The sequence below is a fragment of the Oryzias latipes genome, chromosome 2 (assembly GCF_053564925.1).
Source record: "Oryzias latipes strain Hd-rR chromosome 2, Olatipes_Hd-rR_3.1".
Classification (NCBI taxonomy): Eukaryota; Metazoa; Chordata; class Actinopteri; order Beloniformes; family Adrianichthyidae; genus Oryzias; species Oryzias latipes.
Window position 1 is genome coordinate 39,168,749 of NC_136238.1, and position 25,998 is coordinate 39,194,746.

Genomic DNA, 25,998 nt, shown 5'->3' on the forward strand with positions numbered 1-25,998 from the left:
TCTCTCTGCTTTGAATGTTAAATCTAAATGTTCTGAAATTATGCTAATGTGGCCACGCCCGTGAAGCAGTCTATAAAGAGTAAGCCATTCCCACACTGCTATGCCATGATATGTGCCAGTAGGCGATGATGGATGCCTTTCCTTTCCTTTCTCCAGATAAACATGGAAGGACTGTAAAAGCAGCTATGTCAGTCATTCTTCCATCATCTGCTCATCCTGGTCTGGCAGAAGTCTAACTAAAGATGTCCAGACTTTCATCTCCTTGGCTATTTCCTCTAGCTCCTCTGGGAGAATTCCAGAGGAGTGAATAGTTGCATCTGGAGGAGCATCCTTTGTAAAATATCTGCAGGAGGTTTACATTTTTACTGTACACTTGACTTTTTTACCCATAATTCAAAGTGATCTTCAATTCTTAATGAACAATTCACTTTAAAATGTGATCATGTCATTTGAAAATGAATTTTACACTTGGAATTTAAGATGAAGAATTACAATTTCATCTGATATTTATGAAATCAAAGTTTTAAATTAAATAAAATGTACCGGATTCTAAATTGTCATGTAATATAGTTCAATTAATATTTATTTTCCTTTTATTTTTTATTTTTCTGTTTTTTCTTTTTTCTTTTCTTTTAACTTGTTCTGTCCAACAGCTGAGCAAACAGATTAGAGCTGAAGGCCTTTTGTGTTGGACAGGTTTTACTATCACAAAAAGAGGTTATAGAACTTAAAAAAACCAGAGTGTAGATTTGTATTAACCCCTTTTTGTTGTATTATACTTTATTTATTAGTTACATTTAGTGTGTCCGGGGAGGGAGAGTGGAAGAATGTGGGGGGGGGGGGGGGGAGTGTAAAGGGAAGAGAGGTGAGAAGCTGGGGAATACAAATACTGATTTGAATAAGTTATTATTTTAAGCTGTAACAATTATATCAGATCTGCTGGAAAGACAAATATTACATCAAAGGTGAAATTCTGACACGAAGATGAACGGAAAATGTCTGTCCATCAATATACTGTGGGTTATGAGGAGGGATGAAGCAGACAGGGAACAGTGTGCAAGTGCACGTGGGGGTGGAGATACATGCATGCTGCCGCAGTGAACCGTGTGTTCATAAGGGGAACCAGATCCTCCCCAGCCCGACCAGCCAGACCAGGATGGGGAGGAGAGACCCCCAGGCCAGGAGCACCCCGCGCATCGGGATCCAAGCAGCCTGGGAGGGGCAGCCTTCTCAGCAGCAAGGCACTGGGAAGGCCTCCCTTCAGGGGGCCCCCCCGGCGCCCAGGGGCATAGGCGAACCCGGCGTCTGGCCCCCAGGCCACAGGACAGGAGCGCTTAGCCGTACCAGGCAGTAGTCATGGGGGCCACCGGGCGCCAGACACCAAGACTAGGGCCAAGGATGAGTCCAGGGCCCCGAGAACCCATGAGCCGCCCACCACCCAACCGGCGCCCCGTCTCCTTAGGCCAACCCCAGCACCCGACCCGGGGAACCCAGGGATCGCAGAACACCCACAGCTTCACACACCCCCATAACCCTGCCCTCTACAACCCTCTTCACACCCAATATTATCTGACCCCTCCTCCCAAATCCCCCCAATGCCCTCCCCACTCTGTGATGGGGAGGGAGAGCCCCAGAGGATCCCAGCGAGCCAGCCCCCAGGCTCGTCCCAATATAATCATTTTCCAAGTGTCAGTTTAATCTACATTTCTGGCTTGGCTTGGGGGGTGGTCCTTTTGCCTGTGCCTGGGGGGGGGGGGCCGCCCATCTGCACCTGGGGCTGTGATCACTCCTTTCCTGGGTCTGGAACGGGGCAACCCTCTTGTGGCCCACAGTCGCTTTGGGTGACATTTACCAGGGCTGGGGGGGGGGGCTTTTTGACCCTGTCTTGTGGGTGGGTGGGGCTGTCTGGGGGAGGGGGAGGGCCCACTATCAGTACGTGACTTTGAAGGTTTGCCGGGTCAGGGTCTCTGCTGAGGCAATCGGCGGTCGCCGCGGCTGGTTCGTTGCCTCGTCCTCAAAGCCTGACCAGAGCTCTCATAAGGCCTGGACTTGCTCCGGGGGGTTGGCGCTTTCTTGCTCCTCTCTCTCTATGTGGGGTGGGTGGTGGCGGGACCTGGGAGGTCAGTCTACCAGCTGTCCCCGACTTACCCCCTTCCTCATATAATCTCTTATTAGGGTGATGGGGGGGGGCAGCCTGCATTGCACCTTGGGGGGAGGAGCTACTTGGCAATGGTCCCTCTCCCATAGTTGCCATATGGAATAGCGCCCCCCCTCTTGGTTTTATTTGCATCTTAGACATATAGGGCTCTTGGAAGGGAGGGGGGAGTGCTTGGACATCACTGTCACAGATGTCCTTTCTTTAGCGCCCTACCTGCCAATTCTAACTGCACCGTAGACATTAAGGGCCACTTGGTGGGGAAGGGGAGGGGACATCACTGTAAGTAATCAGGAGATGTCCCCTCAGTGTCCTACCTGCCAATTTTAACTGCACCATTTTAGTACACACACCCTTTCTCCTCAAAATATACATTCCAACGTAAACACACACATGCACACACACGCCCTCACAAATACACACACACGCAGTTCACAAGGAAGGTGGGACCATCTGTCCCCTACCCCATCCTTGGTAGGGGGTACTGGGCCCTTGGCAACGGCGGGCGTGTTCCCTGGATGCTGGCTTCCTGGGCCAGGCAGCCCTCTCTCCATGCAGGGAGGGATTCCTGAGCTTTCTGGCAAGACCAGGAGCCGGGGATCACATCACACCTGAGTTGGGAGGTGTCCGTGTCACTGTGGTGTGGGTTCTGGTCCTTGCCCCCGAGCGCTAGGCTTCACCAAAATTCAACTGTGGGCGAACCTGGTCGGGCAATGTTCACAACACCTCTTGTGGACCCTCTCATCTCCTGGGTGCCCTCCTCCTGGGCGGGGGCAGCTGGCCCCTGCCTTGCTCCTTCCTAGACTAACCGTGGGCTGGGTGGGTGGCTGCCTGGAGCGCGGGGCGGGTCTCCCTTGGGGGGTCCTGGCTCATACCTGGGGTTGGGGCGGGGGGATGCTCAGAACTCTTGGGTGGTGATTATGAGCTCGTCTGGGTCTATGGGCACAGAAAAATCTGCATTTCCACCATGCATTTTGAAATTTTATTTAGTAATTAATAATTCATGATAAATGACATTTTAATTCCTTGTCTGTTTACCTTCATTTTAAAGTCATTTCAGATCTATGGCATTTTATTTTTCCTATCATGTTTTTGGGTCAAAATCCAAGAGAAATAGCTAAAAAGGGAAAACTTAATCGGTCAGTCCCACAGATCACATTTTGCCGGGTCCCACCTGACTGAATGGACCAAGTTCCTGGACCTCCAGCTGCATCACTGCTCCTGAACACACTTTTCTGTCTGATTGCAGGTTGAAGTACTGCAGATTGTCAGAGTTCAGCTGTAAAGCTCTGGTCTCAGCTCTGAAGAAAAACCCGTCCAATCTGACAGAACTAGACCTGAGCTGGAACAAGAACATGAAGGATTCAGCATTTCTTCATATGTGTGGTTTGCTGGAGAGTCCAGACTGCAGACTACAGATTCTGAGGTCAGACTTCATTCAATTCATTTCAATTTTATTTGTGTAGCCCAAATTCACAACAACAGTCGTCTCAAAGGGCTTTCGTATAGATAATTGAAAAAGTTAAACAAAAAATCAAAAGGATCATGAATACATAGAATTCCACAGGAAAATACTAAATTAAACTAACAAAGTTACTAAGCCAAACTGGACATCCCTGCCCTTAGACCCCCCTTCGCGGTAAGGAAAAACTCCTATAAAAAACGGATTCCGGAAAAAACGAAGAAACCTCAGGGGTGCCCACATGAAGGAGGGATCCTCCCCCAGGAAGTGTTACAAGGAGCACTGTTGAAACACATGTCTATATACATCCAGTCTGCCACCAGATGCCGCTGTTCTGTGTGGTTTCAAAGCCCTGAATGGGTGGTTCATTTTTCCGGCACAATTACATGAACCCCAAGGGAAGCTTCATGGGACTTCAAGTCCCATCCCTACCCAGTATTATGTTTCAATGTTTTGCTGACTGTTTTGCTAACCTTTTCAGTTTCACTTCCTGGGTCAAAGGACCCAAACTCTGGGTTTGGTAGGTTTTTGTAGCGACTGAGCAAAATTCAACAATTAAGCTGAAATTGAATCATCTGGACCAGGGGAGGGGCCAGGTATTTTATAAGAGCTTGCGACTATATACATATAGATATATAGATAGAGATCTATCTCTCTATCTCTCTATCTATCTATTGGTTCAAGTCAAGGAGGAGTCTGTGTTTCAGAGCATGTTCTGAAATTGCTGCTGGTTACCAACTGTAAAATAAAATAACAGGGATTTTCTCATCCACACAAACCTCTGGAGTGTTTTTTTTTTTTCTTGGACCTGTCGGTCTCACTCTGGAGCGTGACATAGTTTATTTGACTATTGCACATAAAATAGATAAATTTTTGGTTTGATTGAAATTTGCAACAACAGGCATCAATGCAGAAAAAAACAGCTATTCCTATCTTCAGAATGATGCGACTTTTATTTATGCAACACACATTTTTACAGTATTTTAACTTTAATGACTGACAAATCTAATAAACCACTGCTATTAACACTTGTGCCATCTTAGATGACCCCTCCTTTGCATTGACATGTTCTCCCTACTATGACCAAGGTGGATAAAGGTGGAAAGATTTCATGTAATCCATGGACACCAGTGAGGTTCACAAATCAATGAAGAAAAAAGGTTCAGAGCACTGTCTAGTGAGTCTAGATGACTCAACTCCCAATGTTAAAGTGCCTAGGATAGCACAAGGGTTAATTAAAAAACACAATATAAATTCACAACTTGGTCGGATGGCCGTGGTGCAGTGGTAGGGCTGTTGACCTCTGATCAGAAGATTCCAGGTTCGATTCTTGACTTGCCCGTCCATTTTTCAAAGTGTTCTTGGGCAAGACACTGAACCCCACCTTGCCTCTGGTGGAAGGTTGGCGGCAGAGCCGACGTGAATGTGTCAATAGGACTGTGAGTGTAATGGGATTTGGACCTTTGAGGAAGGTAGAAAAGCGCTATGCACAATTTACCATTTTATCATAACTCAGCAAAGTTGTCCTTTTGAGCAGTCAGTGACTTGAACTGATGCTGAGAATTTGGACCTTTGCTCAAACTGTCTACTTCCTGCTGAGTCGGCATAGTTTCAATCTTCACTTTCAGTTTCATCAGGGAGTCATCATGGAAGAGCTTAGAAATGAAATTCTACTGACAAACTGATCAAAAAGAGACTAAGGGGACCTAAAAAAACTGCAGCCGTGTTTGAAGCAAACTGATGTTTAGATTTTCTTCATCAAATGAATTGATGTAGGAGGATTGATCACGAGGATTTTCTGTGCTGAAGGTTCTTTAGGAAAATTCTTCAATGTCTCTTTTCCAAGTTTTCATGACTCAGCAACTTTATTTTCTTGAATCTTCATCCTCTGTAAAATTTCTGCAGGGGGTTTAACTTTTTTGTTTACTTGATTTTTTGTCTAATTCAATTAAATGTGATAAAGTTTTTCCCATGGAATTTTTATTCATGCATGATGATGATATTTCATTCTCAATGAACAATTCTTTTTGTAAGATGATGATGTCATTTGGAAATCTATTTTACAATTTAGGATTCAAGATGAAAAAATACAATTTAATCTGATGATTTATGATCAAAGCTTTAAATGAAAGCAAAATCCATTGAATTTTAACTTCTTGTTTTTGGTTCAGTAATTCAAATGAAAATTCATTTTCCAACTGTTAGTTCAATCTGCTTTTCTACAGGAGCTGGTTTAGCTCGTGCTGGTTTGCGGCACCTTCCGTCTGTGAAACTAGGGTTCAAATCCAGGCTGCTCCCTATTCCCTTCTCTACTTCTGTGCCGGTCCCAAGCCCAGATACATTGACAGGGTTGCATCAGGAAGGGCATCCGGCGTAAAACATTGCCTAGTTAACCATGCGACACAACCTCAAGAGAGAGGTTGATTCGCTATTTATTTGGAGCCCCATTAGCTTCCACAAAGTGGTCGCTAGTTTTCCTGGGGTCCATACACAAAAAATACATACATTTTACCAATTTCACAAAAACCAAAACTGATTTCAGAAAATACAGTGACTAATTCATCATATTTACCTTAAAAGCTTCACATGTTAAAATAAGTTAAAACAATTTCATTTTTATACCAGCATATCAAAACACATAGCAACATAACCTCAACAATAATACATAGCATATCATTCAAATTGTTAGTTATTGTAAGTGGTCCATGTATCTTAGTTTTAAAATCTTTTTGAAATGATATTTGTTACTAATGAGCTTTGTCCTTACAGACACTTGATTCCATGCAACAGAAGATCTAAACAGCACTGTTCTTCTCATATAGTTAGATCTTGAAAAAGGAACATATATATTGGTGACAATACCCACTGTATAAAACTTTGTTTACCAAATATTGTGGACATTTTTTAAAAATGACATTGTGCATTAAGCACTGAAGACTGAGTTGTACTTTGTCTTTTACCATTAACCAACCTAAAATGGTGTGCATCTCGTTCACATTGGTCCAAAAAGAGCAACCAAGAGCCACCCTGGCAGCTCGATTTTGGGCAAGTTGTAATTTTTTTAGATGCCCCTGTGTCGCACTAGACCAAATGACTGGGCAATACTCCAGATGTGACAAAACCAAAGACTGTACAACTGTCCTCATGACTGAAGGTGGACAATATTGCGCACACCTCCGAGCCAGGGCCATTCCTCTGCCCATCTTGGATACTATGTGATTAATCTGATCTGTCCAAGAGAGCTGATAATCTAATTTGATGCCCAGAAGCTTGGTTTTAGTCACTTGTTCAACTAAACTATTTTCAATCCTCAAATTCAGGTAACATGGTGCATTCAATAAATATTTTGTACCGAAAACGATGCATTTTGTTTTAGATGTATTAAGAACCAATTTATTCAACTTAACCCAATTGGTGACTAAATTAAGTTGATTCTGTAGGGCTGTATTGAGCTCTGGCCCAGTAGTAGATGCACAGAATAAAGTTGCATCATCTGCATATAACACCACTTCTGCATTTCTAATCTCCTAGGACATATCATTTACAAACACTGAAAATAAAAGTGGCGACCCCTGATGGGAAAAGCCAAAAGGGAAAGAAGAAGTTCAATCTGATTTTCTGCCATGCATTTTGAAAATGCATTTAGTTATTAATAATTTCATGTTTTTCAAGTCAAATTAAAAAAAAAATGTCTAAACAGGGAAAATGTCATCTGTGTCATCTGTCTGTCATCAGGGCGGGTCCCACCTGACTGAATGGACCAAGTTCCTGGACCTCCAGCTGCATCACTGCTCCTGAAAACCCTTTTCTGTCTGATTGCAGGTTGAGGGACTGCAGTTTGTTCAATATCAACTGTGAAGCTCTGGTTTCAGCTCTGAAGAAAAACCCGTCTAATCTGACAGAACTGGACCTGAGTAGGAACAAAAACCTGCACTATTATGGAGTTCTTGATCTGTGTGGTTTTCTGGAGAGTCCAGACTGCAGACTGCAGATTCTGAGGTCAGACTCAATGTTTCAGTTGTTTTCAGATCAATATGATGACAAAGTTGTGTTGACCCACAGTGAGCAGAAATGTCCAGATTCTGATCTGCAGCAGCATCTTCCTGCAGCTGCTTGTTCTCTTCAAACATCTGCAGAAGAACTTCTTCTTTTCTTCCTGCAGCTGCTTGTTCTCTTCAAACATCTGCAGAAGAACTTCTTCTTTTCTTCCTGCAGCTGCTTGTTTCAAAGCTGTCTGCTGACATTTGTGCTCCACAAAGTTCTGCTTGCAGCCATCAGCTCTTCTTTGTGTCTTTGCTCCAACAGACTCCTTTAAAGCGCGTGCAGAAGAAGCAGCCGTGCACGTTCACATGCACTCTGAGTCCTGCTGCTGTGTTTCAGCAGATGCAGCTGAGAGTCCAGCGGCTGATGTTTGTGAGCAGACAGTGACAGAGTCAAGCTGCAGCTGGATGCTGCTCTGACAGACACATCCTCCACAAACATCCTCACCTTTTCATCCACAAACATCATCACATCATCCATCAAAGCTCCCAGCAGCTTCTGACTCTTCATTCAGAGCTGAAGTCATGGATCAGGGATCAATGTCCAACATTTGCTGCTGACTCTTCCTCATCACTTCCTTCTTCTCTCTGCTTTGATCTGTTGGAGCTGAAAGTCTCTGCTTGAAGGGCTGCAGCAGAGAAGGACTGGAAGATCATCTCCTGAAAACTGGGATGAAGACTTTCCAGCATCATGCTGCTGAAATTCTCCCATGATTCAGTGCTGTTTGGAGAAGAGCTGAGCAGAAAGAGGAAGTGGACTTTTTCTGCTGTTGCTGCAGAAACATCAGTTGGTTTGGATGCAGCCACAGGCTGATGTTTGACTTTCACACATCTGGACTTCTTTCCTGAAGCAGCTGCATGTTGTCCTGAATGTTCCTGAATGTTCTTCTCTGCTTCTGCTGGACTCTTCTGATCTGCTGCTGTTGCTTCACATCTTTGGACTTTTTCTAGACTTTCTGATCTTCTTCAGCTCTGAACTCTTAAGAAGAACTGAAGGATGAAAAACATGAACTTTGTCTTTAAACTCAACACTTTGTTCTGGATTCAGGTTGAGGAGCTGCAGTTTGTCAAAGTCCAGCTGTGCTGCTCTGGTCTCAGCTCTGAAGTCCAACCCGTCCCACCTGATAGAACTGGACCTGAGAGAAAACAGCCTTCAGTTTTCAGATGTTCAGCAGCTCCAGGATCTGGTGGAGAGTCCAAACTCCAAACTGCAGACTCTATGGTCAGTAGAGGGTTGGAGTCAGTCCAGCTGCTTCCAGATGTTTGGTCCTAAAGTTAGTCTGAGAGCAAAGATGCAGAGTTTCCTGTGAAGCTGCAGCTTCTCAGTGAAGCTCTGAGGAGAATGATGACAGGCTTCAGGACAACAGTCAGCCAATCAGAGCAGCAGAAGCTCCAACAGGTGAAGATGACAGGAAGCTGCTGCTCTGAACAGGACTGAAGCTCCTGCTGCTCTTTCTGCTGCTGTGCTGCATCACTGACTGACAGACCAGGATCAGGAGACACTCCTTCATCTCTGTCTCTACACTTTCTCTCTACAGGTTCTGAGGTTCCTACTGGACGGTGTTCCTGGGAGGTGGAGAGCAGAGTGATGGAGGAATCAGAGGAAGTGGAGATGAGTGTCAGAGCTGCAGCAGGAACTGATCTGAGATCAGCTCCACTGTCTCTCTCAGCATCAAATGGACAGTTATTGTGCTGCAGCTCCCCTGGTGGACTGATGGAGAACTGCACTTCCTCTTCTCATTATACCTTGGAGTGTTGATCTGAAACATGGGTTGGATTCAGATGTTCAGCAGCTCCAGGATCTGGAGAAAAACAGACCTGCAGACAAACAGATTTTTTTCTAGATCATCACTTTTTTCTTTGATGTACATTTGATGAACAAATGTGAGTTTGGTATGGACCAATCAAGGATTGAGGGAATCATTGATCAGACAGAACATTTCTGGATGACAGATCTATGTGTGGTTCTGGTTCTGTCTCTGGAACAGGGACAGAACCAGGACTTTGAATCACAAGATTCTGGTTCCAGATTTTTCACACTTTTCTGTTCTCCAGAAACTCTCATTGACAAACAGAGTTTGCCAACCAGTGCTGTATGGTATGCGATGGAGATGTTGATTTCCCTGCGGGAACCTCCCAAATGGATAAATAAAGTTGTCTGTCTATCTATCTAGCTAGGTAGCTAGCTAGCGCTATCATTTTCATAGTCATGAAAATACAAAAAACCTCTTTGAATGAGAAGGTGTGTCCAAACCTTTGGTCTGTACTAAATATGTGCTGCCAAACATCTTCATTGCTTTTTTTTATGTTAGGATTTGTGTCATTTGGGTGGGTGGCATAGAAGTCAATGAGACTGTTGGGCTTGAATGCATCTTTCAAAACATCACAGTTCCGTAACTCGGCTAGCTCAAACTGATAAGATGGCTGGGCTTCATCGATGTCAGCAAAAAAGGGATTTTGGAAAAGACAGATTTCTTTTGCATTGTTACGGCTGTAGCCGTATTTGATTTGGATTTCTTTTTGTTCTGTGTGTTCTGTATTTCTGTAGCAGAGTGGGACCTCTGTGTTCTTGTGCATTTTTGTGATTATTTCTAGGTGTGCTGGATAGGGTGTGGCCTCCATTTGGACCCAGGTTGATGGAGGCAGCCTTAACCCTTGTGCTATCCTAGGCACTTTAACATTGGGAGTGGGTCATCTAGACCAGGGGTCGGGAACCTTTTTGGCCAAGAGAGCCATAAACGCCACATATTTTGAAATGTAATTTCGAAAGAGCCATACAATAATGTAGTGTCCCTTTCCCACACTGAGGCACGGAGACTTAACCTCTTTTAAGGTTCTTTATTCGGGTTACTGCAGACCGCGACAAACGCCGAACAATTAATTCAGCAACTCCTGAATCTCTCCCGCCGAGACGAGACGAGAGCGCGTCTCCCAACTTTATATTCCCCTGCTCCCGCTGCAGCCCTCCCCTTTCCCTTATTCGGCCCATAGCTGAACCCCATTGGTCCAAACTACCTAACAACAGGCTGAGCGACAGAACTGAGAGCCAATCAGCTCTCTGCTTGATGCGGTCAATGAACTCCAGAACTTTTAACGCGGCCCAACAGCCATCCAACTCAGTCCGCGACAATATGTTTAAAACTAAAATACAAGTGAATGTGTGCATTTGATGTAATTTCAACATTTTTAAAGTACAATAAGTCTGTGGATTCTTTTTAATAACATTGTTATGCTGTTTCTAATAAATGATGAGTATTTCTCGTGGTAGTTTTGCTGATGGTCTAGTCTGGTTTACGTGGTGAGTTTCTGCTTCATGCAGGCGTTGAGACTTTAAACGTGATCTTAGGTTGGTATGAATGTTTTGTAGATGTGAGACAGACTGCTCACATGCGGACCTGGAGCCAAACACACACTCACACGCTGCAGTGAGTGACAGGCAGTGGGTTTTACCTATTTACAATCCCTGCGCGATTCACCTGCTGCCTGTCCCCACAACACCTCAGCCCCACCCTCTGCTTTCTCCCTCACACATCCCGTCCCCGCAACTGCGCGCTCTTTCTCAGAGACGGGAGCGCGCAGTTTTAGGCACGGCAATTCACAGGTTTCCGGGTGGTACAAACTCTGTGAATTAATAGACAATTTTAAACTTATACTAGTGCTGGCGCAGATTTGTCTCTCTAAGCACCGCTACTACTGCGCGCCTCTGCCATCGCATCGCGCACGAGAAGGACTGGTCTAATGAAGAAAAAAAATTTGAATTAAAGATTTGTCTGCGAGCCACATGTGACCATCAAAAGAGCCATATATGGCTCGCGAGCCTTAGGTTCCCGACCCCTGATCTAGACCCTACAAGACAGTGCGCTGAACCTTTTTTCTTCAATGATTTGTGATCTTCACTGGTGTCCATGGATTACATGAAATCTTTCCACCTTTATCCACCTTTGTCATGGTAGGAATAACATGTCAATATAAGGATCGGGTCATCTGGACCCCATAGGATAGCACAAGGGTTACAAGCACCATGTGGACCTCCAGTCTATGAGAAGGGAGCTTGGCTGCAACCAGTCTCCATTGCAGCTTGGCACTCTTCTCCATTCGTTTTGTAGTTTTCCACCTGTATGTTGTGTGTTGCACTTAGTGTTGTTTTCTAGTACTTTGTGGTTTTGTGCCCAGTCTGTTTAGTCTTTTGGTTTCTAATTTTGTTCATGTGAAGCTTTAGGGGTGAACTGTAATTTTCTTTAGTACTCATTTTCTCCTGTTGAAGTCAGTCCAAGGAGGTTAGTGTTTGTCTTTGTTTTTCCCTTTTCCTTTGGTTCAGGTGAGATTGTTTTCTGGGCTTAGATAGGTAGGATTTGTGTTTGTTATTTTGGCCTTGGTTCACCCTGAAGCCTTTCAGCTTCACCTTAAGTTATTGTTTGTAAATGCATTAATTTGTAAATAAATTTGTTAAATTTGTATGAAGACATTAGTTTGGAGTTTTTATTTATTTAAACTTGGCGGCCAAAACCATTACTTTTTATGTTACGCTCCTCTAGATAGCCCTACACGTAAAGAGGGGCGTAACAGGCATGAACATGTAGTCCACAAAATCGCACACCGAACTCCAGCTTCAGCATTTCCAGCGCTTCCACACACTTTTGAGATGGGAACAGGACCGCTGGGTTCTCTGCAGAAAAGTTTTGGGTAGCAGGGAGATTGGAGAAAATGTGCTTTTTCACATGTTCCATAAGCAGCACTAATTTTACCTAGAAAAATGCTTTTATGTGGGAATACATGTCACAAATGAGTTTTCCCCAGGCCTTGTAGCTGCAAGTTAAGGCCGTTCAACATTTCTGTCACGTCTGTTAAAAATGTGAGGTGACAGGAATTGTTGGAACCACCTGAGTTTAGGTCCATTTGCTGTGTCGATGTTTATGCACGATACAACATCCTTCATGACAGGTCACTCACCATACTCGGAGCTCCATCAGTCGTGATGCTGACTAGCTTTCCCCAGTCCAGATCTAACTCTTCTGCTATGATCAGTATGAGCAGGGGGGGCGTGGCTGACCTTTTCCCTGGTGCCTCCCTACACGGCCCGCCTGATCCTCATCTCGTCACTGTCTTTAAAAGCCTGAGCCTGTTACTTCTCCCTGCCGGATTATTAGAATAGATTTGTGTTCGTTTATCTTGATGATATTTTTTTCACAGACTCTTAAGGAGCACGTTCAACATGTCAGGCTTGTGTTTACAGCCGCTGTTAGCAAACAGGCTCTATGCTAAAGGTGAGAAATGTGACTTTAATGCCTCCTCTATCAGTTTTCTTGGGTTGGTGATTGAGACGGGCCAACTCAAACCAGATCCTGCCAAGTTCAAAGCTGTGGCAGAGTGGCCTACATCCACGACTAGGATGCAACTACAAAGGTTTTTGGGGTTTGCCAACTTTTATCGGAGGTTCATCAGAAACTACAGCTCTGTGGCTTCTCCCCTGACCAAGCTGACCTCTGTAAAAGAACACTTCTCCTGGTCCTGAGGAGCTGAGACAGCCTTTGTTAAGTTGAAGGATCTGTTTTGTTCTGTTCCTGTGCTGTCCCATCCTGATCCTGCAGCTCAGTTCATGGTGAAAGTGGATGCCTCAGAGTCTGGAGTTGGGGCATTGCTCTCTCAGCGTTCATCCTCAGATCAGAGGATGCATCCCATACACTTTCTACTCCCGACAGCTGTCTCCTCCAGAGAGGAATCACCAAATAACCTTCATCAGCGATGTTATAAGTTCCTTGAGGCTTCAAAAATTCACTAACTTTTGTAATGACTGAATTTGTTGCCTTCCAACACAAAGACATTTCCTTTATTCTCCTTGGCATTTCCTTTTCCCACAGCCACTTGGATAGTTGAGCTTTGTCTTCCTGCTTTTAGTCTCTGCACTTGCTGCATCAGAGGAAAACTATCTCATCTGTCTGTGATGGAATAGTCCATTAGAACAGTGGGATGAGGGCACACAATCACAGCACTTTGACGTGAGGAGTCTTATGCTATATCAGTGATACTATGTATTTTTTTATGACCGAGGTAAATAATACTGAGCGTAGAAATTATTTTAGAAACATTTTATTAGCTGTCCAGCTCGGGGGTCCAGACGACTGCCTACCTTTGCCAAATGGTAAGCCCCCCACTGCTCTGGTGAGTGTGAGACGTGTTTATCTCTGAGATGCTCAAGCTATCAGGAGATCACGAAACATCTGCTGCATTGATCCACAAACATTTTTACAGCTTGTATTCAGTAGAACTTTTAGTTTGTATTTCCAAAGGGGATGTTAAAATAAAATAGTTTTGTTAGACATATTCTGTATGTTTGTCTTCTTTCTCTTTCGGCTTTTCCCATCAGGGGTCGCCACAGCGAATCATCCTTTTCCACCTCACTCTATCATGGACATCTTCTACCCTAACATTAGCCAACTTCATGTCCTCTGTTAAGACATCCATGTATCTCCTCTTTGGCCGTCCTCTTGCCCTCCTGCCAGGCAGCTCCATCTCCAACATCCTTCTACCAATATATCCACTATCCCTCCTCTGAACATGTCCAAACCATCTCAGTCTGGCTTCTCTGACTTTGTCGCTAACACAGGCAACATGAGCCGTCCCTCTGATGTACTCGTTCCTTATCCTGTCTAACCTGGTCACTCCTAAGGAGAACCTCAACATCTTCATCTCCGCTACCTCCATCTCAGCCTCTTGTCTCTGTCTCACTGCTACCGTCTCTAACCCATAGAGCAGAGCTGGTCTCACCACTGTCTTGTACACCTTTCCTTTGAGTCTTGCTGGCACTCTTCTGTCACACAACACTCCTGACACTTTCCTCCACCCGCTCCAACCTGCCTGCACTCGCCTCTTCACCTCTTTTCCACACTCCCCATCACACTGAACTGTTGACCCCAAGTACTTAAACTCCTGCACCTTCTTCACCTCAGCCCCCTGTAACCTAACGCTTCTACCTTGATCCCTCTCGTTCAGACACATGTATTCTGTCTTACTACGACTGACCTTCATGCCTCTTCTTTCCAGAGCAAACCTCCACCTCTCTAGCTGTTCCTCCACCTGCTCTCTACTCTCACTGCAAATTACAATGTCATCCGCAAACATCATTGTCCAGGGAGATTCCTGTCTTACCTCGTCTGTCAGCCTGTCCATCAGCATAGCAAACAAAAAAGGACTCAAAGCTGATCCTTGGTGTAGTCCCACCTCCACCTTGAACTCCTCTGTCTGACCTACAGCACATCTCACCACCGTCATACTTCTCTCATACATGTCCTGAACTACTCTGACATACTTCTCTGCCACTCCAGACGACCTCATACAGTACCACAGCTCCTCCCTCGGCACCCTGTCATACGCCTTCTCTAAATCTACGAACACACAATGCAGCTCCTTCTGACCTTCTCTGTACTTTTCCATCAACATGTACAGTATGTTTGTAATAGTTGTTAAATACAGAAAAAGGAGGCAGATTAAAACAAATAAAATAGAAAATCTAATATGGAATAAAAAAAATTGTATTTCAAATTTTATTTATTGGCCATATCGCCCAGCTATAAATGATTAATTGATGAATTGATTCATCCAATCAGATCTGTCTTAGGCGAGTTGTTAGTTCAATCAAATCAAACTATACCATTATCAAATTGTTTCAAGATGAAATAAAGCAAGCAGATCAGAGCTGAAGGCCTCTTGTGTTGGACAGATTTTACTGTTACAATAGAGGTTTATCAACCTTCAGACAAAAGAAGTGTATATTTGTATAAACCCCTTTTTTATTTGAGGCTAAATTGTATTTATGATATTTATATTTAAATATAGGGCTGGGCCATATAGAATTTTTTATATCACAATATAGAGTTGTTGTTTTTTTCATATCAGTTATATTTGAACACTCTGTTGCTCAGCAACAGGAGCCTTTAGAGTCACCAGTGCAAACAGATAAACACACACACACACACACACACCACACTTACACACACACCACAAACACACACACCACACTTACACACAAACCACAAACACACGCATACACACAAACAAAAACACTAAAACCGTGTACTGTAAAAAGCTGTGTAATTTGCTCTCAAGTATAAACAGAGACTCTTTCACATTTCTGGGAGGAGACCAACACAAACACATGCATAAGGGGGAGGAGCTATGCTCAGGTGTTTCTGAATCAGGAAATGAGGAAGTTGAGAGTTTTCCTCTGTGTCAGAGCAGACAGAGCAGGACGTTCTTCTTCTTCACGGTGAGTCTTTGTGTTTTCTGTTGTCTTCTCCACTCACGATGAAGGGCGTGACGTGTCTTTGTGTTCTCCTCTGTGACGAAGAGGAGCAGCAGAGGAAGAGCTCAGACTGGGGTTTGTCTTTAATTTGTTCTTCAGCACCGCAAGGGATTCTGGGATACCATTCGCTTTGCCTGTCTAGACGGATTTGGGTTCCAGTGTGGGTTTTTGACTAAATGTGTTTAGTTGTTTAGCTGTTTTACTGTGTTTTGCCGAGGTATTTTGTCCTACTATGCTTACGTCTCTGCACCATGAGTGAGAGTGAAGGAGAGGATGATGAGTTTATATAGCCAGTTCCTCACTACAATGACAATGATGGAATAATCAATAATGAATCTTTGCACTCCCTGCATTTTTTTCCATCCTTTCTATTGTTATAAAAATGAGCATAGCTGCCGTCTCAAACTTAAACATATGATATATATGTATATATATATATGTATGTATGTATGTATGTATGTATGTATGTATGTATGTATGTATGTATGTATGTATGTATGTATATATGTATATATATATGCATGCTGCAAGGTGGCGCAGTGGTTAGCGCTCTTGCCTCACAGCAAGAGGGCCCCTGGTTCAAGTCCCAGCTGGGGGACATAAAAAATACATCAATGGGGGACCTTTCTGTGGAAGTTTGCATGTTGTCCCCGTGTATGCGTGGGTTTTCTCCGGGATCTCCGGCTTCCTCCCACTGTCCAAAAACATGCTTCATAGGTTGATTGGCAACTCTAAATTGTCCATAGGTGTGAGAGTGAATGGGTGTGTGATTGTGGACGTTCTACCCTGCAACAGACTGGCGACCTGTCCAGGGCATATCTTGCCTACGCCCAAGTAGGCAGGATATGCTCTGGCAGCCCCGTGACCCCGAAAGGGACAAAGCGGTACAGAAAATGAATGATTAATGAATATATATATATATGCGTCACAAGGAAAATGGAAATAAGATCAGAAACTCGTGCGTTTACTTTTTCTGTTCTTCTACTACAAGCAGAAACTCTTTCTTTTGATGATGCAGCCGTATTCCTTTTTTGATGGACGTATAATCTTCATACGCCGTCATTAAAATCTCACACTCCGTCTCACTGAATTATAGCGCTCTCTTTTTTTCTCCACACGTTTCCTTGGTGACTCCAGAAATCGGCGATCCATTGAGAATGTCTTTATGTACTTGACGTGCACGTGCATTAACCCAGGGTTACCAAGTGGAGCGTAATTACGCCAACTCATATCCGGTCTTTTGGAACCGACATACCCAGAGTAAGCGAGTTCAGGTGGATTTCAGTCAGAGTTCAGGGTTAAAGTCAGGCTAGTTTAAACATGCTTCCTGGAATACCCCCCTGAGGAATGTGTGTGTGTGTGAGTGTGGGTGGTGGTGGTGGGGGGGGGGGGGGTTTGAACTGAGGATGTTCAGAGCTGAACAGAAGTCTGAGTGACAGAGGGCATGATGCACAGACAGCAGTTGATTTCTGATAGAAACTCAAACACACAAAGAGACCACAATGCAGCTGTCAGAGCTGCTGAAGGACAAACTTTGAGTTCTGCTGGATCCTTGTTCTTCCAAACAGTTGGTGACTCTGCTCCACCCTTCCTCTCAGCTCACATTCTAATGAAATTCCACTGATGCCTGAGAGGTTGTGTGCAGCGACTTCAAAACGAAACTGTTGCTGAGAAGTTGACACTTGGCTATTGAATGATGCACTCAAAAAACCACGAAGCATAACGACGTTTGTATTTTGAAGTTTTAATAACGAAAAAAGAAGGTAATTAAATCCACTTATTATATTGTGATCAAAAAAGATAAAAAAATAAAGAATCAAGAAAAAGCACAAAAGTGTATAAAGCGTACAAAGGAGTCAACATGGCAACACAGCTCACCTCCCCCTTCCATCTTACATGGGCACAAACCACAGGTGAGTTAAAAAACTACTTGATGTCTCCACCCACAAACATGTGACCACCAGTTGATTACTGCCAAATATATTTGAATCAAAACAAAAACCATATTCATTCACCAGAATAAAGACCACACTTAATTCATGGCACCTGCACTGTGGAAGCTCCTCAGTGCTTTGGCCTCTGCTGAAGAAGGTTGTGAGGCTCTCAGGTCCTCAGTGCTGAACAACTGCATGTTTCCAATCCTCTGAGTACTGAGATCTCCTTCATTTCTGAACTTCTGACATGATTCTGATGGAACAGAGCTGTGAACTCCTCTCTGATTGGTTCTTCCACAAACATCACTTTTTCATCATCTGTTCTGTAGTTTGAATCAAATCACCTTCAAAGGTTCCCCTTACAAAGCAGAAGGTCACATGACCTCACCTTTCTCAGTCACTGACATCAACAACCTGTCAATCAGATTGAAGCTCCGCCCCTCCTCTCAGCTGCTGTCAGGTGGTGTCAGGTTTCGTCTTGAACCTGTTCTCTGTCTTTAGTTCAGGAAATAAACATCCTTCACTTGGTAAACAGCAGGCAGGTTAAGGGCTTGATTCCAGGAAGGCTCACAGTCTGAATCTGACATTAACTTCCCCTTCAGCTGCTCCACCTGCTACCCCGCCCACCTGTGCTGCCCCGCCCACCTGTGCTGCCCCGCCTCCATCCAGGTGGACTCTTCCCGATTGTGAGTCAGTGATCTGTGCTGCAGCTGCGTTGACACGGTGAGGGAGACTCTTCTTCCTCTTCATCTCTTTGAAGACACTGAAGTGAGTTTGTTTCTGGAACTTTGTCTTCACTAACTTGACTGTTTGTTTCTGAATGTTTGGAGAAGATCTTCTTCTTTCTCTGCAAACCCTCATCACTCTGCTGTTTCCAAAGCTTCATCATTGTTGGATCAACAACACGGAGGACTCTTCTTCATCACGTCAACAACAATCAGCTGATGTTTTTCTAAACATTTCCTGGAATCAAACTGTGGTCTTCAGCATCAAAGTGGTTCAGCTTCACTGAAGTTCACTTAAGGTATGCAATAAGAACGCAATTGGAAATATCAAAAACTCATAAAAAATAAGAATAGAAATTATTCAGGGGGTTAGACTTTATGGGAAAATGTTGAATCTTTCCCACACTGACATGTTTTGATGGTTTTTACAATGAAACAGCGTTTTTGACAAGAGAATTTGCATTTATGAAATGAAATGTGGCCAAAATGAGCAAGAGATTTAAAAGTTAACCAGAGTCCTTTTGTATATTCCTTGATAAAAGACCCAACAAGACATCTGGCCAGATTAAAACAAAAGAAGCCTCAATTTTGACATGAATGAAATCACAAATCTTCGGCCAAAATACTTTAACTTGAGGACAGAATGAGAAAAGATGGATGACTGTTTCAGGGGAATTACAGCCAAAACTACAGTTCGGTAAAGTTAGAAAGATCTTCACAGATTCGGACTTCTGGCCTCAATAACTTTTCTGATAAACGTTCAAATGTGCCATCAAGTATCTTATTCCTTTTGTATTAACACAGAGAGTGAACTACAAATGCATTTCAAAAGAAAAAGATCTTTTTTTCACCTTTTGATCAAAATTGTTCTCTTCGAAGAGTAAATGCAGACATGCAGCGAACCGGCAGCCAAGGGACCGTCAACAAAGTGCAACCTCTGTGAAACACCATTCTATAAAAATCAATACTCTTCACAAAAGTGAATATATCTCTACATTTATATGAACTGGTAATGAAGATCTGTCAGCATATTCATGCTAAAATCAATATTTTGTGTCTTTCTTTATTATATTATATTGCACATATTTTTCACATTTTAATAGAGATATGAATCATAATTAAAGTGATCAATAGCTTTTAAAAGTACTGAAGCTACAGTCAACAAACTTTCTGTACTGACTAATTATAAAATCTTAAAAGAAACTTCTTTTTCTTTATTGGTGATCAGGAATTTATTATGGATTTGCCAAACCTCCTTCCATGCAATATTCTTCAACATACATGTTCCAATAAGACATGCTAAGAGAAAGTGAAACATTGTTTATTTGACACAATGTCTTAATGGACGTATTGTTTTTCCTGGAATGAACGGATAGACATATTTTCCCCACAGGAGTATTTATGGGAGAGAGCAGAGAAGCTCCTCAACATGAACTCTCAGTTGAAATGTGAACAGCATGCATACGCCAGAGGGAATCGCTCCAAACACTCTGGCGTATTCTAAAGGAGGAAAAGCTATGTTGAATTTAGAAAAAAATTAATTTAAAAGTAAGCCCTGATTGGTAAATAATTGATACACAAAAATAATCTTGTTTCGTAACCAATGTTCTATGAAAAGTGACAGACGTTTATTTAAATTGTCCGTGTTACTCCAGACATAATATTTGTGAGATGAAAAGTTTTGTTTGTATACAATGAACCATGACAGGAAGGCTTGGCGGTAAAATGCAAATAACTTAAGTGGAATTTTACATACATCATAATTACACATGAGAAAGAAATCTACGCCACCAATCTGAGAGAAAATATGAAGAGGTAAAGTGTTCCAAACGGAGCTGGGATTTCAGGAAAGTTGTTTCAACCAATTAATTTTAAATGTGTCATTTAAGGTATAAAATTAAGAAAATTAATTGTGTAAATCCAGCAGAATGGATCAGTGGGAGGAACTACAGGAGGGAGCCCCTCCCTCTAAAAGCAGAGATGGTAGCCATGACAACCAGAGCAAAGCTCAGAAGTGAGATGAACATCTCCAACTGTCCATGATCTTCTCCATGTCAGAGCTCAGGACTCACACCAGCAACCTTCATTCTACACAGGAAACAACCTGGATCTGGACCTGGATCTGGATCCAGCTGTGGGTCCTTCAGGAGTGACAGATCAAAGGATGTTAATCCAGACTTCAAAGTCATAAGTCTAGGACTGGAACAGTGAGTGTTTGTCAGAGTTAAAGGAGGCTGGATTCTAGTTCAGATGATCAACAGTTTTCAGATGAAGGACTTGAGGTCTGGTTCAGTTCTGGATCTCTCTGATCAGACTCACTTGGAGCATCATGTGTGTGATGAGATCTGTAAACTGTTGATCCAAACATGTCATGTTATTCCAGACTAAACAGCTCAGTCTGTGTTCATGAAGAAGCAGATCCTCCAACACTCTGATGGTTTGGTGTTTGCAGAGGTCAACAGGTCACACAGAGAGTCCAGTCTGCAGCCTCCAGCTGTGGATCCATGAAGAGTGACCGGTCCAAAAATGATCCTCCAAACTTCAGAACTGAACCAGGACCTTCAGACTCACAGTAAGAAGCAGTTTCTAGTGAACAAAGCAGAGTTCAGCTCTCAGCAGGAACAACAATGTTCTCATCAAGAACATCAGCTGCAACAAAAAAGCTAAAGAAGAAAAATATAAAAATAAGAATAATAATTAGAAATTGAACAACTTAAAGCCACACAAGATCCCCAGCTGCTTCAAGAAATGAAATAAATCAGAGATAAATTAGACAAACAACTAATGGAGGACATGGAGAAAAGACCAGATTCTTGAAACAATCTTATACTGAAGTAGGCTCACGAACAAGTCAATTATTGGCAAAAAGATTGAGAAAACAGCAAGTGGATCAAACAATTCACAAGATATTAGACCCAGATACAAATCAGTACATAAATGACCCCAAGGAGATTGAAGATAAGTTCCTAAATTATTATAAACAGTTGTATAAGCAACCAAACTGTGCAGAAGTTAATCAAATCAAAACTTTTCTGGAAAAGATAGACTTGCCAACAATTGGAGAAATACAGAATGAAAAATTAACTTCCCCAATCACAAAGCTAGAAATGGAGAAAGCACTGGGGAAACTCAAATCTAACAAATCCCCTAGTAGATATGGCTTACCAACAGAATGGTATAAAACACTTGGTGAACATCTTGCACCACTTCTGGAACGAACATTTAATCATACACTTGAACATGGAGAAATCCCTCCATCATGGAAAGAGGCGGTAATAACAGTAATCCCAAAAAAAAGCAATAGCCAAACCTGCTCGGACTACTGTCCCATATCCCTTCTTAATGTAGATTATAAACTTTATACCTCAATTATTTCCAAATGATATGAATCCTTTATTCGTGACATTATTGATGAAGACCCACCAGGTTTCATTAAGAGGCGTCAAACCCAAGATAGTATAAGAAGAACGCTACATGTTATTGACCATATCCAAAGAAACAACACAAGTGCAGTCCTCATAGGTCTCAATGCAGAAAAAGCATTTGATAGCGTGAATTGGACATTTTTATATTTAGTACTCGAAAAATTTGGTTTCAATACAAAAGCTGTTAAATGTATTAAAACACTTTACCAACTTTACTAAAATCCCACTGCAAGAATCAAAATAAATGGGAGCCTCACTGAAAGTATACGTTTAGACCGATCTACAAGATAAGACTCCTGTCTGTCCCCAACACTGTTTGCATTATTTATTGAACTTTTAGCACAAGCAATCAGGGAAAACCAAAACCTCAAAGGAGTTAAGATTGGGTTAGAAGAACACATTATTGGACCTTTGACCCGACGATGTAATTTGTTTTCAAGAACAGCCAGAGACAGGAATCCCAGTCTTGATTGACCAGTTGGAAGCCTTTGGTCAACAACTTACAACTGAGATACAATCTGAATTGGAAAAGAAACAAATTGACACATCTTGGGGTGACATTAAAAAGAACACTGGAAGATCTATATGATGCCAACTACACCAAACTAAATCTTCCACTTTCGGCTTTTCCCATCAGGGGTCGCCACAGCGAACAAGTCGCATGGTAAATTTGGCAATGTTTTACGCCGGATGCCCTTCCTGACGCAACCTTCTCAAGCCGGGCTTGGAACCGGCAGAGGAAGAGAAGGGAACAGGGAGAAGCCCGGAGTTGAACCCTGGTTTCACGGATGGAAGGCGCCGCAAACCAGCACGAGCTAAACTGGCTCCCCTGGCCACCCCAGTTGGTCCAAATCCAAAAGAACTCATCAAACACCATCATGAAAGAAACTCACTTCTAACTAAACAAATGTTTTTCTATCAGAATCCATCAGAAACACAGAACTGGATCTGGATCTGAACCCAGCAGTGTTTCCTTCAGGAGTGACCAATCAAAGGGTCAAATTGTCGACTTTAAATCATCTTCTGGTTCAGAGAGGTGAGCTGTATATAAACGTTCTTTCTCACAGACATTTCTATCTCCATGTGTGCAGCAGTGAGTGTTGGAGCTTTTCCACAAACACAGAATAGATCTAGTAGATTCTACTGAGTGTCTGCAGGACACCAGTGGGTCCAGTAGGATCTGATTATTGCTGATTGTCCACAGACTGGACCAGCAGAGCTCAGAGACTCCCAGTGGTCCGTCTGTCCAGCAGCATCAAACACAGCTAGACTCCATCTTTCTGGTCTGTACATGAACAACAACTACTTTCCCATCATTCTGTCCACAGTCGTCTCCATGCTGCACTTTGGACACCAGTGGACTGTCAGTGTGTCCAACATGGAGCTGATGTTTGGCTCCATGACTTCACTCTGATTGGCTCATTCATCTGGAATTCTGTTGCAGCTGCTGGAGGACGACATTGTCACTTTTGTCAAGAAGGAGCTGAAGAAGATCCAGAAGCTTCTGAGTCACAGGGAGGATGAGGAGGAGATGGGGGCTGAAGATGAAGAGCAGAGGAGCAGCAGAGAGTCAGTGATGAAGATCACAGTGAACTTCCTGAGGAGAATGAAGCAGGAGGAGCTGGCTGATGGACTGCAGAGCAGTAAGAGGATTTCTCTGAAGGTTTCAGCTGCTGAGAAATGAAGATTTACTGATGTCTGAACACATGGAACCACAGGGATTCAAACCCTCATCATTCAGGGCTGCAGAGAGTTGATTTACTGTTTGTTGTCTTTATTCAGGATCTGCTGCTGTTTGTCAACATGAAGTCCAATCTGGTCTGAAGGAGAAGTTCCAGTGTTTGTTTGAGGGGATGGCTAAAGCAGGAAACCCAACCCTTCTGAATGAGATCTACACAGAGCTCTTCATCACAGAGGGAGGAAGAGGAGAGCTGAATGAAGAACATGAGGTCAGACAGATTGAAGCAGCATCCAGGAAAGCAGACAGAGCAGAAACAAGCATCAGACAAGAAGAACCAATCAGAACCGTGATGACTAAGGGAGTGGCTGGCATCGGGAAAACAGTCTTAACACAGAAGTTCACTCTGGACTGGGCTGAAGGCAAAGCCCAACAAAACCTACACTTCACATTTCCATTCACTTTCAGAGAGCTGAATGTGCTGAAAGAGGAGAAGTTCAGCTTGGTGGAACTTGTTCATCACTTCTTCCCTGAAACCAAACAAGCAGGAATCTGCAGCTTTGAAGACTTCCAGGTCCTCTTCATCTTTGATGGTCTGGATGAGTGGCGACTTCCTCTGGACTTCCACAAGACTCAGATCCTAAATGACCCTAGAAAGTCCACCTCAGTGGCTGATCTGCTGACAAACCTCATCAGGGGGAACCTGCTTCCCTCTGCTCTCCTCTGGATAACCACACGACCTGCAGCAGCCAATCAGATCCCTCCAGGATATGTTGACATGGTGACAGAGGTCAGAGGGTTCAATGATCCACAGAAGGAGGAGTACTTCAGGAAGAGGTTCAGAGATGAAGAGAAGGCCAGCAGGATCATCTCCCACATCCAGAGATCCCGAAGCCTCCACATCATGTGCCACATCCCAGTCTTCTGCTGGATCACTGCTACAGTTCTGGAGGATCTGCTGAAGAGCAGAGGAAGAGGAGAGCTGCCCAAGAGCCTGACTGAGATGTACATCCACTTCCTGGTGGTTCAGGCCAAAGTCAAGAAGGTCAAGTATGATGGAGGAGCTGAGACAGATCCTCACTGGAGTCCAGAGAGCAGGAAGATGATGGAGTCTCTGGGAAAACTGGCTTTTGAGCAGCTGGAGAAAGGAAACCTGATCTTCCATGAATCCGACCTGACAGAGTGTGGCATCGATATCAGAGCAGCCTCAGTGTACTCAGGAGTGTTCACACAGATCTTTAGAGAGGAGAGAGGCCTGTACCAGGACAAGGTCTTCTGCTTCATCCATCTGAGTGTTCAGGAGTTTCTGGCTGCTCTTCATGTCCACCGGACCTTCATCACCTCTGGACTCAACCCCATGAAGGAACAAAAGAAAAAATCCTTAAAGATTCCTAAACTAAAACAAAGTACTCCAGTCAAGTTCTACAAGAGTGCTGTGAAAAAGGCCTTAAAGAGTCCAAACGGACACCTGGACTTGTTCCTCCGCTTCCTCCTGGGTCTTTCACTGCAGACCAATCAGAGTCTCCTACGAGGTCTGCTGACTCAGACAGGAAGTAGCTCACAGACCAATAAGAAAACAGTCCAGTTCATCAAGGAGAAGATCAGTGAGGATCTGTCTACAGAGAAAAGCATCAACCTGTTCCACTGTCTGAAGGAACTGAATGATGGTTCTCTAGTGGAGCAGATCCAACAGTTCCTGAGGTCAGGATGTCTCTCCACAGAGAAACTGTCTCCTGCTCAGTGGTCTGCTCTGGTCTTCTTCTTACTGGCATCAGAAGAAGATCTGGAAGTTTTTGACCTGCAGAAATACTCTGGTTCAGAGGAGGCTCTTCTGAGGCTGCTGCCAGTGATCAAAGCCTCCAACAAAGCTCGGTAAGAACTCTCAGGAAAATCACCTTCAGTCAACAAATCTTTTGTTTGTTTTTTTGTTTTTTTTGTTTTAACTTGTCCTGTCCAACAGCTGGGCAGACAGATGTTGTGTTGGACATATTTTACTTTAACAAGAGGGGTTATTAATCTTCAGACAAACCAAAGGTATGTCTGAATAAACCCCTTTTGTAATTGAGGCCAAACTTTATTAATTTCAATCATGTCTGAAAATCTTTGGTGTTGGACCGGACGGAAAAGGAAAGAGGGGAAGAAGAGAGAGGGACGTTAGAGAGAGGGGGGGTAAGAGGGTGATAATAGGAGGGGAAGGGGGATAAGACCATGAAGCAGCATAAAGCAACAAGTTAACTGGTTGTTAATCATTATAGTAAGGTTCAAATGTAGTACAAAAAG

The 25,998-nt window shown here is 43.4% G+C and overlaps 3 protein-coding genes and 1 long non-coding RNA gene across 15 annotated transcripts in view; 3 read left to right on the forward strand and 1 right to left on the reverse strand.

The window, feature by feature from the left end:
• Positions 1–25,998, forward strand: part of LOC101155012 (NACHT, LRR and PYD domains-containing protein 12) — a 211,805-nt gene that overhangs the window by 162,558 nt on the left and 23,249 nt on the right. For 4 of the 8 annotated variants that reach the window (XM_078934145.1, XM_078934165.1, XM_078934176.1 and 1 more), the window contains 4 exons: positions 3,405–3,581; positions 7,440–7,616; positions 8,706–8,879; positions 9,196–12,118. In XM_078934145.1, the coding sequence (XP_078790271.1) occupies positions 3,405–3,581; positions 7,440–7,616; positions 8,706–8,879; positions 9,196–9,202 (535 nt within the window). In that variant the 3' untranslated portion in view covers positions 9,203–12,118. Of the gene's footprint in view, positions 1–3,404; positions 3,582–7,439; positions 7,617–8,705; positions 8,880–9,195; positions 12,119–25,998 lie in introns of those variants that run through there. The other 4 variants (XM_078934134.1, XM_078934156.1, XM_078934169.1 and 1 more) reach the window with 1 other exon arrangement.
• The window catches only part of LOC101172625 (uncharacterized), a 196,350-nt gene that overhangs the window by 66,220 nt on the left and 104,132 nt on the right, over positions 1–25,998 (reverse strand). The gene's annotated exons all lie outside the window — the stretch shown is intronic.
• Positions 15,732–21,494, forward strand: LOC144988354 (uncharacterized). Of its 5 annotated transcripts, none has more exons than XR_013652230.1 (4): positions 15,732–15,920; positions 18,493–20,629; positions 20,712–20,822; positions 21,068–21,494. It is a non-coding gene; the product is annotated as an uncharacterized LOC144988354 (long non-coding RNA). The 5 variants fall into 5 exon arrangements; XR_013652235.1 differs by having other exon boundaries at positions 18,493–18,914; positions 20,540–20,822; XR_013652229.1 differs by having other exon boundaries at positions 18,493–18,658; positions 18,771–20,822.
• LOC111948775 (NLR family CARD domain-containing protein 3-like) lies at positions 22,968–25,666 on the forward strand. The gene is made up of 4 exons (XM_078936474.1): positions 22,968–23,076; positions 23,245–23,323; positions 23,485–23,683; positions 23,823–25,666. The coding sequence occupies exons 3-4, from the start codon at positions 23,572–23,574 to the stop codon at positions 25,592–25,594; spliced, it is 1,884 nt and encodes a 627-aa protein (XP_078792600.1). The 5' UTR covers positions 22,968–23,076; positions 23,245–23,323; positions 23,485–23,571; the 3' UTR covers positions 25,595–25,666.

What these genes read in the sequence shown, in the direction of transcription:
- LOC111948775 (XM_078936474.1), top strand. Translation starts at nt 23,572, where the DNA reads ATGGGGGCTGAAGATGAAGAGCAGAGGAGCAGCAGAGAGTCAGTGATG. An exon ending in GGCTGATGGACTGCAGAGCA is followed by an intron (nt 23,684 to 23,822) that starts GTAAGAGGATTT and finishes GTCTTTATTCAG; the next exon opens with GATCTGCTGCTGTTTGTCAA.